Source organism: Ambystoma mexicanum, chromosome 1p (assembly GCF_040938575.1).
Source record: "Ambystoma mexicanum isolate Mex_15411 chromosome 1p, UKY_AmexF1_1, whole genome shotgun sequence".
Lineage (NCBI taxonomy): Eukaryota > Metazoa > Chordata > Amphibia > Caudata > Ambystomatidae > Ambystoma > Ambystoma mexicanum.
In genome coordinates, this window is record NC_090921.1 from 662,022,381 (window position 1) to 662,035,451 (window position 13,071).

At 44.1% G+C, this 13,071-nt stretch overlaps 1 protein-coding gene across 3 annotated transcripts in view; it reads left to right on the plus strand.

Annotated features, from left to right (window-relative positions):
* Window positions 1-13,071, plus strand: part of TARS2 (threonyl-tRNA synthetase 2, mitochondrial) — a 1,102,517-nt gene that overhangs the window by 689,379 nt on the left and 400,067 nt on the right. For all 3 annotated transcript variants that reach the window (XM_069649728.1, XM_069649729.1, XM_069649730.1), the window contains one exon: window positions 1,813-1,959. In XM_069649728.1, the coding sequence (XP_069505829.1) occupies window positions 1,813-1,959 (147 nt within the window). The remainder of the gene's footprint in view (window positions 1-1,812; window positions 1,960-13,071) is intronic.

Genomic DNA, 13,071 nt, shown 5'->3' on the forward strand with positions numbered 1-13,071 from the left:
TGTTGTTGCCCAGTCCACCCATTTGGAAACTGTAAACGACAGGACTAGTGAATAGCACCTGGTGTTTGTGTTTTAGATAATCATGTGTTTGATTTTTTGTCTGAATTTTTGTATTGATGATTACATAGTTTTTAATAATACTGAAAGATGTAGTTGCATAATCTTTTCAGTGTTCTAACCTGTCAGAGTTGTCTCTACTTCATGATTTTGAATAATATAGGTCCTACCCTAGGCTTTAGAACATGTAAAAAGGTATGAAATAGACCAGTATTCTGCGCTCATCATGGGTTTATATATATTCAAAATAACTTGCTATCAAGATTGATCTAGTACTCATTAAGAATGTACAGTAATATATAATGATGCTCTTTCTTTTCAAGTCTAGTAGTCTAACAGTAATCAGACACATTTGGTGATTTTCAAAGGTTGAATTTAATTTTCATAACCACAGCCAACACGTGTTTCGACCCATGATCTTTTTCAAGGCAAATGCTGTTGCTTGAGATATTCTGTTAAGTATATGAGTACCATTGTGTATTGTGATGTTGGAGTAATTGGAACATTTTGCCAAAGTTTCTTCTTGAAAACCTTTAGTGAGTCTGCTTGCATTCTATTCTGCTAGTTGCATGTTCAATATATGCTTGTTCAATCTTGGATTAGTAATTCATTAGATAATATGATGTCCTTCTTGGAGTCATCCTGGGCGTCCCGTGTGTATTTCACACCAAATACACACGGGACACCCAGGATGACTCCAAGAAGGACATCCTATTATCTAATGAATTACTAATCCAAGATTGAACAAGCATATATTGAACATGCAACTAGCAGAATTACATTGGGTAATAATAGAAGCTATTGTTACAGTGCTTAGAGGTGGAAGGAATCTGGTATGAGGCACTTTGCATTAATTAACACTCTGCAAACCTGACAAGTGCTCAAGCCCCAACAACAATAGAAGATCCAAAATTAGGATCCTGCTGTCCCCTGCACACAAAGCAAGAAAGAATAAACCTACCCAGTATGACAACCTGATACATATAACAAACCACGAGGATTAAGAGACATATAACCCACTAACCAAAACCTCAAATTTCTGCATAGTTAATGCACACAATAACCCACAAAACCACTTGTCTCACAGCAAACCGCACAGACTTGACCACACCGCAACAACAATCAACACTTAGATCGCAACAACAGCACACAAGGACTCGCTTCGATCCTATATTCACACCCAAGCTCAGTGCACAGTGAAAACCGAACTGAAGCTGCCAACAGGACCCCACCTTCTCACTTTTTCATGATCTCTTCACCCACTCACCCGTCCCCCCACCTCTTTGTTTGCAGATCAGCCTCAGATCCCAGAGACCAACTCCGTTGGTGACGGTTCGCTATATAAATACCTTTAACATTAACTATCAAGTACTGTACAAAACATGTGCAGATGACGGGAGGATCCTAATTTTGGATCTTCTATTGCTGTTGTATGTTGTGGTGGTCTTATGCCAGGACCATAGTTCCTCCCCAGCACCTCAAATATTCTTCAGGATTAACCGACCATTGTTTGAATCACTCTCTTTAAAGGGAGGTGTGCACTAACACTGCTTTGAAGTGCTCAGGCCCCACCTTTTCCTTTATCCAGCTACAACATTTTATTATAAATAGTCTGTTGGCTGTGTTCGATGTAGATGCCAAGTTTATTGATACTAGTCCTGTTACAACTTTAGGAACCTGGGTATGGCCGCATGTTGCCAAAGTACAGCTATGATTGTTATTATGTGAAAATTGATTTGTGTTCTTTTAATGCAGAATTCGTCTTCCTTTTGGAATGGGGATCCCAATCAGGAAACACTGCAGAGGGTGTATGGGATTTCATTCCCAGATGGCAAACAACTGAACGAATGGGACAGACTACAGGAAGAGGCTAGCAAGCGGGACCATCGAAAAATAGGAAAGGTAGCAGATGCTTGATTGCTGTTATCTGCACATTCCTGTGTACATGCTTTTGTTAATTTTTCAAATGCATCAATGCATGCTTCAGAACATGCTTTTGTTGATATGTGAATTCATTTTCAGTGCCTACCTTTGTGCATTCATCTGTCCACGTGTCTGGACTGGAGACACCATGACATATGTGCTGTATGCCTGTACATGCATAATTACATAAATAATTTATTGCATGAGTTTCCACATTTTTGCTGGTATATTTTGTGACAAGGTTTTAATTGGGTCACTAGACAAATCCAATTTTTATCAGTTTCTATTATAAAAAGTCAGTAAGGGTTTGCAGCCCAGTTGGGGCCCCTGTGCACCTTTTCACTCAACATTTCAGTGTGCTTACACCTCCCCAAGCCAGTCTCCCTACTCCAACAAGTCTTATTGCATTGCCATTTCAGTATAGCCGGGTGACCTATAGTGTCCTAAAGACCATGACCTTCGCTCTCGGACTCCTTCAGTGACTTTTCATGTGATTTAGCCGGGTAGTCTGATTGCCGTAGCATGCTTTTCCTCCAAATGATGTCTCTCAACCTTTTCCTCACTCTTTCTTCCTATGCCTGTCTCCTCTCCTCTCTCTCTCTCTCTCTCCACATTCTCTCTCCTGGTCTTATCTCTATCTCCACCATCTCCTTTCTCCTATCTACTCTCTTAACACTCAGTCTATTGGTTTCATCATTCTCTCCCCCTTCTCCTGGCTCCATCCCCCAACTCCCTCCTGATTTGATCTGCCTTTCTTCTAAATCCCACTCCTCTCAAAATTACCCCTGCCTCTACTCTCCTTTCTACTTAGCTCTTACGCTCGCTCTCACTTCCTCTCACACTCCTACTATCAACCCCCCTCCACTTGGTAAATCAGTGGTGTTCTTGAGCAGTCTCTTGCTAGTTTCTGCCATTGTTCCCATGTCGCCAGGTGGGGGTTTGTGGGGTAGGTGTTGCGTCTTCCATTTGGCTCCTGAATGGGGAAGCCTAGCCCATTTCCATGTGAGAAAACCAAGGCATACATTATTTTTTTTTAATTGATTAGCAGGTTTGCTAATTACAATGTTCTGATTAGCAAACCAACCCATTTGATTAGCAATGTTGTACCAATATTTTTCATGTCAACAGATGTTATTTGTACCTAAAACGGGCATCAATATAGAATTTTGTCTGCCGCTGCAGTAAGACATTAGTGAGATGAGTCCGGCTGGTTAATTCTTTAAAATTCTACTAGACCTGCAGGTTGAGTAACTTAGTTCACCTAATCGCCCTGAGACAAATGCACCCGAACCATGCCAACAGATGACAAAAAATGTAAAACGGCTTTCTGTAAAATGGTGCATGTCACCACAAACCCACTTTGTTTGGCACCCAGAGGCCAGTCATTCACAGTGAAATTTGTAATGGACATTTACTGCAAACAAAGTAAATGTTAAATAAATGTTTCAAACATCCCCACAAATGGTACTCAACCTTCATAAAATCTACTTGAGTGGGTGAGTAGACTTTACAATCCCTGGATGAGTGTCTAAAATATAAAAGGTAAGCTGCATGAATGGACACAAATGAATAAATAGATATGAAAAAAGGCTCTGAAAACTGGTGAGAATATATAGAGAATATATGCAATCGTAATCATAGAGCAAAGCGAGTTGTGGAGGCAAACTACAATGTAAGGTATTGCAGAAGGTCTGTAGATGTACAGACTGGATGGAACTATTGATGACTACTTTGCGTAAACATCCAGTTAGCTTTGTGTATTATTTAAGCAAGAGGAAAGAAACTAAGAGACTAAGCAGAGCGGATGACTTGGCAGGCAGAGACCTGGGAAAATTACTTGGAATGTTGCAGTTTGTGGCAATCTCACTTTCAGGGTAGTTGGTATAAAAGCCACATGGTGATAAGATAGAATGTCAATTAGTATGGGATCAGGTCATGGGTTGAGCACCAGTTGCACAGATGTATGCAACGAGCATATCACAGACCTAGGTTTTCAACCAAAGCATTCGGCCATGTTATGTACATTTTCAGAAGTGATCACTCGGAAATGTGATTCATCTTCCCCAATTAAATAGAATATAGTTGAAACGATGAGATTTAGATGCACTAACCTACATTTTACTGTGAAACCTGGAGACAAAACAGTTTTACAGTAGCAATACCGTAATTATGCATTACGTAACAACTTACATTTTTAAGAATTGAATTTCTTAATACATACTGGTCTTTGCCAGACAGGATATAATTAGCTTCATTAAAGTATCATTCCAGTTACGTATAGTAAAAAATTATTCGAACAAGAAAACAAAATCTTGCCTAGCATTCCCACAATGGCCTTTGGCACTCAAGATTGGAGGAGAGGGTTACTGTGGATCTCTCTCTCTCCCTTAGCCCCTTTGAACTTGCAGTAAACTGAGAAAAGAGGGTGGAGAGAGACCAGGGCAAGAGAGGAATGCAGGGTGAGCTGTGCTTTCACTGAGCAGGGAAACCTAAATAGCTTGCTTTGATACACAGGTGTCAATTTAATTCGCAAACCTAAATAATTGCATAGCAAATTGCTATGCAACACTGCTTATTTTATGCCTTGGCAACCAGTTGGTTCCTCCTTTCCAAGCTGGGTTTTGCCCATTGTGCCAAGGTGCACTGTGATATTTATGCTTTTTCTCCGAGTGGTGATCCTTCCGAGGAACTATTATCCATCCCAGGTGTCTGGTGAATTCTGGTTGCTGTAGTGATTCGAGAACCACCTGGTAGAGAAGAGAAAGAGACCTTGTCGGTTGATAGGCACCAGTTCAGAGCATGGTGCAGCAATGTGCATAGCCGGCTCTAGTCATGTCGAGACCACATCAACTCCTCACACCACCGCTCGGGTAAGTCTGGCTCTGGCATTGCTCTGGTAGTTCGTGACCCCAGGTTTAGAGGTGTCGTTGACAGTGTCGCAATTTTTACACAAACTACTGTACATTGTTATAGCAAATATTTTCAATTGGTCTGTGTAGAACTGGGATCAGCATGGTGATAACCTTGCAGTTGGGACCCTGGCCAAGCTGTCAAGGGAAAGTTCCAAGGAGTTAATTTAGACCTATGAAGGGGACAGACACGATATACCACTGAATGCACTGATGAGCGATCATTGATGTAACTCAATAGTTGGAGATGTTACTGATAAAGATACTGCATATGACTAAATCGCAGCCTTACGTGAGACCTCCATGCAGACTCCGCGCTGGGAGGCTACAAGTGAAAAGGGTGACTCATTAAATAGCTTGTCATGACCGAAAGAGTACCTACTTGAGCCTGTGAGGCTCCTAGTGAAGTAGGGAGAACCGCTGTGCATCATGTACCACACAGAAGAAACACACAGCCTTCATGGGAGAGAGAAAGCTATTGAGCATCCTGTACCACATAGAGGAAACCTACAGAGCCTGTGAGCCTTCATGGAATACAAAAAGCAGTAAAGCATCCTAGAGGGATGGATGGAGACGATCGATCAGGGGCAACATTCTTGTCTTGGAAGCAAGACAAGGCAAAGTGTCGCACGTGCAAATACCGGTCCAACGCTAGGCTGGTCTCAGGCATATGAAGCGCATTACAAAAGCTGAATTTATTTATGTATTATACCACTCTCAGGAAACCTAACAAGCCTGGGAGCCTTTGAGCATCCTGTCAAGAGACCCTGCAAAATTACCAGTGTAGGAGGGAGAGCTGGTGAGCACTCTGCCACCAATGAAGGGGTACAATAAAGCCATTGAGCCAACTGTGGATGTAGCAAGGCACGTTGATGTCAGCTGCCGCTAAGGAACATCTCTATGGAGAGATGGGACTGCTAGAGCCGTTGAGCATCTTGGAAGGCCAAAGAGAGCAGTCAAGTCCACCACCTGCCTATAGAGAGCTTTGCACCCTTTATTTCTTTCTGCACCACATGCCACAGGCAGTGCTGCACAACAGGGCAGAGGCAGGAGAAGCCTTCCATTGAGCAGCTGCGTGAAAACTACCATTGCGCAACATTTGACCTGTGTCTGTAGGCACCCACTTATCCTAACTGTATGTAGATCTGCCACAACTCTTGAATTAAGCCAATCATAAATGAGCAATAGTTTTCCTGAAAGTTGAGCAGAAAGAACCATGCATCCTTCAAACTCAGCTACAGAATTACGAATGGATGTCACCACAATAATGTTTTGTTTTTGGAGTGACTGTTTCCTGGTTAGGCTGCACCTACGTTTTACCCACCGTTCTTGTAATAGTTAGGAATACTTATATTTTAACGGTGCCTCCTTGCATTATGAGTGGGAGGCTGCACTATTTGTGCTTAAATTGAGTTTGCGTCCATTGTGAAGGGAACCCCCAATATTTCATTATTGCGTCTCGTGGTGCTTGAATCAACGTGCTCGATCCTCCATAGCATAGCGCAAGGCTCCCAAGTCTGCCATTTATCTCCTTAGTTCAGGGAGCACGTATCTGCCATCGCCAGAGGATGGTGCCACTACCAGAGCACTTTAGAAAAGAGAACCTTGTGATGCCGTGATGTCAGTCAATAAAGAAGCACGCCTCTGACCATCAATGGAACCTGGGTCTCGCTGGACCATCTTGCATGGCAGACTGTGATCATTGCATACATGTACAGCTGCACCATGTGACTGGATGCCTATGCCGTACCACAGGGTGGCAAGCATTGTCTAGGAAACCTTCTGGTCAGGTTGCTAAACTTTAGGCACCTTGTTGTGTGTGACGTCCACACAGGCCTACCTGCGTGCGAGTCCCACATGGAACATTTTTGTGAGAAAGACGTTTGTGGCAGAGAGAGGGTTGAAGTGCAGGCAAGGCCAACGCTCGTCTCTCTCCCCATCAGCTTTCATTAATAATATTATAGTGCTTATTGTTTTTCGTGTGCCAGCCCATCAATCATCTACACAAAGTGGCGACGAGTGCGGGATGAAGAAAGGGGTACATTGGCGGAGGAACTGAGCTGTGCTAATTAAGCACGTTGCTCTTTACGCCAGTGTAAAGCAATTGTCTGCATGAGTGGGCGGAGCGCTGAAGAGGTTAGAAGTTAACTCACGGAGTGCTGCTCTCTGTGAGAGTAGAAAATAACAGGAACCGAGGTGGTAAGGAGCCTGGGGAGGAGGACCGGGAGCAAGCTGAAGAACAAGGAAGCAGGGAACTTGTGCAGCAAGTTGTGGGAGGTTGATTACAGTACCTCTTTGTGAAAGAAGCATAAGATTAGGAAGGAGTGTGTCCCAGAGGAAATGGAGAAAGGAAGTCCTGCTGAGGTGACCGTGTCAACGCCACCCCCATTCTTGAGTATACCTGGCAATTCCAGTATGAAATGGGAACTATGGAAGGAACTGTTCCAGGCTTGCTGGCTACCCAGGACGGTGAAGTGCTGAGAGCATCTAAAAAGTTATCCTTGTTTAAAACTGCTATATTTGCAGAGACAGTGATGTTGATGAAGCACTTACCGGCAAGCTTTGATGAGGAAGAGAGGGATTTTTACACAATATGGTTAGCAAGATAAGAGGAAAGGTTTTTTGAAAAAAAGAAATGTACTTCTGGAGAGGTTCCCTTTTTATTCCAGAAATCAAATTCCAGGGTAATGCATAGATAACTGTGTAGTGGCAATGGTAGGGGTAGCTTTGTACTGCGAGTTTGAAAGCAATCACTCCTGAGCAAGTGGTGAGAGACCAAATATTGATGAGCGCATAGAATAAAAGCATAAGGGAAAATAGTCCCTATCTGAACATGACCATTGAGATTGTGAAGAGCATAGAGACGTCTGAGATGAGCATGAAAGCATTAGAAGGAGAAAAAAGAATGAACTATATGCGATTGGATCAGTGAGGAGAGAAATCCAGAGAGGAAGAAAAGACTCGCAAGGAACATTTGCACTTCCTGAGGCAGGAATTATTGTTTCCGATGCAGCAAATCAGATCACTTGGTGAACAGCAGACTGTGTCCAGCAGTTGAAAAGCATTGCTCCAATTGTGGATGGAAGGGTCATTTTGCGATGATATGTTATGTTAGGAATACGAATAGAATGAGTTGAAGAGTGCAGGGATCCTATAAGATTAATATGAGGATTTTTTGTTCATGGTTAATGCTGACCGTGATGGGAGCGAATGGCCATGGTGCATTGTTTCATTCTACGGGCATAGGAAAAGTTATGTCTGGCTCTTGGTCTAAGCACACTATATTAGTATTGGAGGATTTCAAAGACATTTTTGGTAGTGCAAGCTCTACAAATAGGACATATTCTGGAGGGTATGAGGGTGGCAATATTGAAATGTTAGTTTTATGTGAAATTTCTTAGAAGGACCGTAGTGTGATATAAGTGATTTCAATCTGGCACACACCTAAGTCAATGCCTAGTGTGTAATGCACAACTGAAATCCTTATTTATTTTTGTCTAAAAGTTATTTTATTCTGAACGATATACCACTCATATCACGGCCCTCTCTTGGAACCCCCACGGTCACACTGAACCAGGAATCAGGCTGGTTTGCAGTGTTAAAATATTTATTTATGTATTTACAATTTAATCACACTATGTTTTAATGGGTATACAATAATCAACAATGGGGTGATGTAACAGTGAATAATCTCTTTAATACACAAGGAGTAATAACGAGCAAAACAATTCAGCACAGAAATAATACTTTTGTGTGTGTGTGTGTGTAGATCAGATAGCACTGTGGTTAAAGGTTCCCACTGCACACCCTCAACCCCCCAATAGGCAATGTAAAGAGATAGGAGGAGAGAGCAGGTATTCGGGAATGGCAGAATTCAAACAAAATAGCAATCCCACTTTCCCCCAGCAAACGCAGGAGAAAACAGAATTGACTGTCAAGCTGTCTGAATGGCTTTTTAAAGTTATCTTTATTTTTTTAAAAATTTATTTACAAAAATTTCAACAGAGAAACATATATACAATAATAAAACAACATGCATTAATCACATCAAAAATCATCAAACTATATACATCATAATCACCCCTCTCCCCCCCGCCCCCCAGGAGTCACAGTACAATCAATAAACAGGTCTAGTAGAATAAAAGAAACTTACTCCAGATCTTATTAAATAACACATTTTTCTTCTCCCTCTGATACAATACTCTTTCCATTTCCGCTAGAACATGCATCTCGTCAATCCACATCTCAATTGTAACGGGTAGACATTTTCCAATGTCTCAAAATGAGTTTCTTCCCCACCATTGCACCCCGAAAGATCCATTTCTTCTGAGATGTACTCAATTCATCCAGCATATCACCACTACCCAACACAATGGTCTTAAAATCCATATGAACCTTCTCATCTAGAATCTTTTCACAGATCTGGTAAAATTCAAACCATAAACCTCTCACCCTCGAGCATTCCCACAACATATGTTCAAAGGTTCCCACTTCATGCAAACATGGCCAACATTCAGAGCTGTCACTCATTCCTCTCCATCATCCTCTCATGTGTCCAATATGTTCTATTCAAAATCTTAATTTGACGCAACCTTTCAGCAAGACCCAAAGAACACAATTTAACATTCTCACAAATACGCGTCCAATGGGGTCCGTAATATCTTCACCAAGCCTCCGATTCCAAACCAGTCTCAAAGCATCATTAGCCCTATAATTCGACACAATCAGTCTGTAAACATAGCTAACTAGGCCACAACCACTCACCCCAGGCACCCAACCCAGCATGTCCACATTGATTCTCTTTTCCATTTCCACATCACCCACCGCCCTCCTGATCTTCCGATAGTCTGCCAGACAAAAAGTAGGAATATCAAACTTCAACCGTATCTCCCTAGCCATCAACCAAGTCAAACCACTGAACAGATCCCCAATCCACTGCACCCCACCTAGGAACCATTCATGCCAGAACAAAATTTTCCCTTCATGTGTAATACTTGGATTCAGACAGATTGACACACCTGGATCTCTTAATGCATTGAAACCCAAACATTCATTCCAGGCCATCCACGAATTCCGTAAACTCTTAGTTAATGGATCCTCCATCTTCGCTCGATATGGCTTATTGCTTAACATAGCCCAAGGCGATAATGGGCTTACATTGCTAAACTCTGCACATATCCAATCTTCATGCACTGATTTGAGAAAGGCAAATAAAGTGTGCCATAAAAGCCAAATGGTATGCTTTGAAGTTAGGCACTCCCAGCCCACCCTTAGACAATGGCAATTGTAATTTGCTAATCTTCAAAATTATCTTGAGAATTTATTTTATTTAATTTATTTATTTATATTTATATAGCTTGCAGACAGCACAGGTGCATTGTGGCGCTGTTACTTGCAGGAACTTAGTTACAGGGGGTACAGGATTGGTAGCAGTCGTTGGCACATTATGATTGCTACAAACAGATTAGTCATTACAGCTCATGTATCTTTGGTTATTACATTACAGACAGTTTATTGGCAAACATGGTGCTGCGAGAGACCTTATGTGAAGAGGATGGTTTTCATAGCTTTCCGGAAGGCAATGAGGGAGGGCTCACCTCAGATTGTGGGAGGTAGGGCATCCCAGTGTGATGGTGCGAGATAAGGGAAGCTGGATCGTCCAGCTCTGGCTCTTTTTACTTGTGGCACACATAGCATGTTGGTATATGGTAACCTGGTTGGCCTTGTGGAGGAGACGGGTGGATTCTTTGTGAGAGGTAGACCGGGGCGGTGAGGTGGATGCACTTGTGGGTCAGCGTCAGAGCTTTGAAGATGATTCTTTCCCTTATTGGTAGCCAGTGGGATAGTTTTCTGGCCTCAGAGATGTGTTCTCTTTTCGTGATACCTTGGGCAGCGCGGAGGGCATTGTTCTGTATGATTTGTAGCCTTTCCAGGTTTTTGTTGGAAGTTCCTAGGAAGATTACATTGCAGTAATCTAGCCTGGAGCCGGTGATTGCTCTGGCTATGTTTGTGCAATTCTCTTTGGAGAGGAAGGGTCTGACTGCGTTGATCAGTTTGGCGTGGTACGCAGCTGAGGAGGCTATTGCGTTGACTTGTCTGTCCATGGAGATGTTGGAATCCAAATAGACACCAAGAGTTTTGACCGAGTCGGAGACAGGTATTTTAATGGAGTCAATGGTGAAATGACTGAATTGGGAGTCTAGATTTTTTAGCGTGTCGGGGGAGCCTACCAGTAGGAGTTCGGTCTTGTCGGAGTTGAGGCATAGTCCATTGTCTGCCATCCAGGCTTGGATGGTGTTGTAGAGGTTGTTGAGGGTCAGTGAGTCAGTGTCATAGTTGCCAGTGAGGGTAAGGAGGATCTGGGTATCGTCAGCGTAGTTGGTGTAGGAGATGCCCATGGCATCGAGGATGAGGAAGAGGGGTCGTGTGAAGATGTTGTAGAGAGTGGGGGAGAGGCAGGAGCCTTGGGGCACACCACAGAGGATGATGGTGGGTGAGGCAGAGGCTAAGTCAGAGAATACTTGCATGGTTCTGTCTTGTAGGAAGGACGTGATCCATGCTGTGGCCTCAGGGGAGAATTTAGCGGTGGCAGAGAGGTGGTGGCATAGGACGTCATGGTCTACGAGGTCGAAGGCCGCTGATAGGTCGAGAAGTAGGAGAAGTGCTGGTTTGCCCATGTCTCTGGCGTCGTCCATCTGGTTTTTCAAGTCAAGTAGCGCGGTTTCAGTCCCGTGTTTGGGGCGGAAGCCAGATTGTCAGAGACCTAAGAGTTTATTCTCTTCAATGAAATGCTGAACCTGCAGATAGGCTGCTTTGTCCAGTATTTTGAGGAGGAATCGGACAGTGGTGATGGGTCTATAGTTTTTAGGGGAGGTGAGATCAAGAGTTGTTTTTTTTAATAGAGGGCGGACCCAGGCTTCCTTGAGGCAGGCAGGGACTTTCCCCGTGGCAAAGGAAGCATTGACAAAGGCTGTCAGGAAAGGAGCTAGTGCTTCAGTGCAGTCCTTGATGAGGGTAGCTGGGCATGCATCACCTTTACAGTTAGAGGGTTTGATATTCCTCATTCTCCAGCATGGGGTCTGGCATGGATTCACATGCTCATGAATATTCCCCATCGTCAGGCCGGAAATCCTCGGTATAGAAAAAAATCAGTATCAGTTTCATTTCTGATCTGTCTTTCTTAGTAGTAACCAATCACTGGTCTCTGGGTCATACTGCCACCAGCCAATGACTGCCCTCTCCCTAAACCCTGCCTCTGGCAGCCCCCCTCAGATTTTTGCCGCACGTTCAAGTGTTGGGAGTCCTTGTGCTGTAGCTCTCGAGCTTTTGCTGCGTTTTCACGCTTTTTCAGGAGATTTTTCTCATTTTTCGGTTAAATAGAGCCTCAAGCTCCACCGTTTCTACATCCGATCAACGGGGATCCGTTTCAGAGTTTTCTACGCCCCTCAAGGGTGAAGATTTCGTTGAGTTACACTTTTGGAGGATCCCAGAAGTTCCGAGGCCTACCCCGGACATGGCCCAGGAGAAAGGAAGCTCGACGCCCGGGAAGCTGTTCAGGACCTGCCCTTGATGCCAGCTTCAGAATGTTTTCAAGGAGGACGAGCATTCGTTATGCCTCTACTGTCTCCATGAGGACAAGACGCACACGGAGAAGGACTGTGCGTTTTGTGGGAACATGTCGGAGCGGACCATGAAGGATCGCCACCTCCGTCTTGCCAACTGGCTGGAAGGGAAGAGCCCGTCAGGCAAGAAGAAGAAAAAGAAGTCAGAGCGGTCTTCTAAGTCCTGTGAGGGCACCACGGCGGGAGCGTTGAACGGTCAGGCTCCTTGGCTGCCAGGCAGGGCGCATCCTCCCCGGCACCATCAACCACGAGTCAACGCTCTGGCTCGGGTAAGAGGAAGTCCGAGAACCCGGCGAAGCTTCTTTAGAGGCCCCGGTAGATCTCGAAGATTCCGGCAGAGGAGGAGCCAGGCTCGGACCCTCCCCCTAAGGTGAAGGCCCCAGGCATCCAGAAGGTGACGATGGCCTTAATTCACCCTGCTAAGACCTCGATTGAGGATGTCGCAGCGGCCCTGGCTCAACCTGTGGAGGCTATGCCAGTAGAGGCGACCTCAGGACCCAGAGTCTCCCTGCCACCGCAGAGGGAGTCGTCTTTCAGGCCCATTGAGAAGACCCCCACGA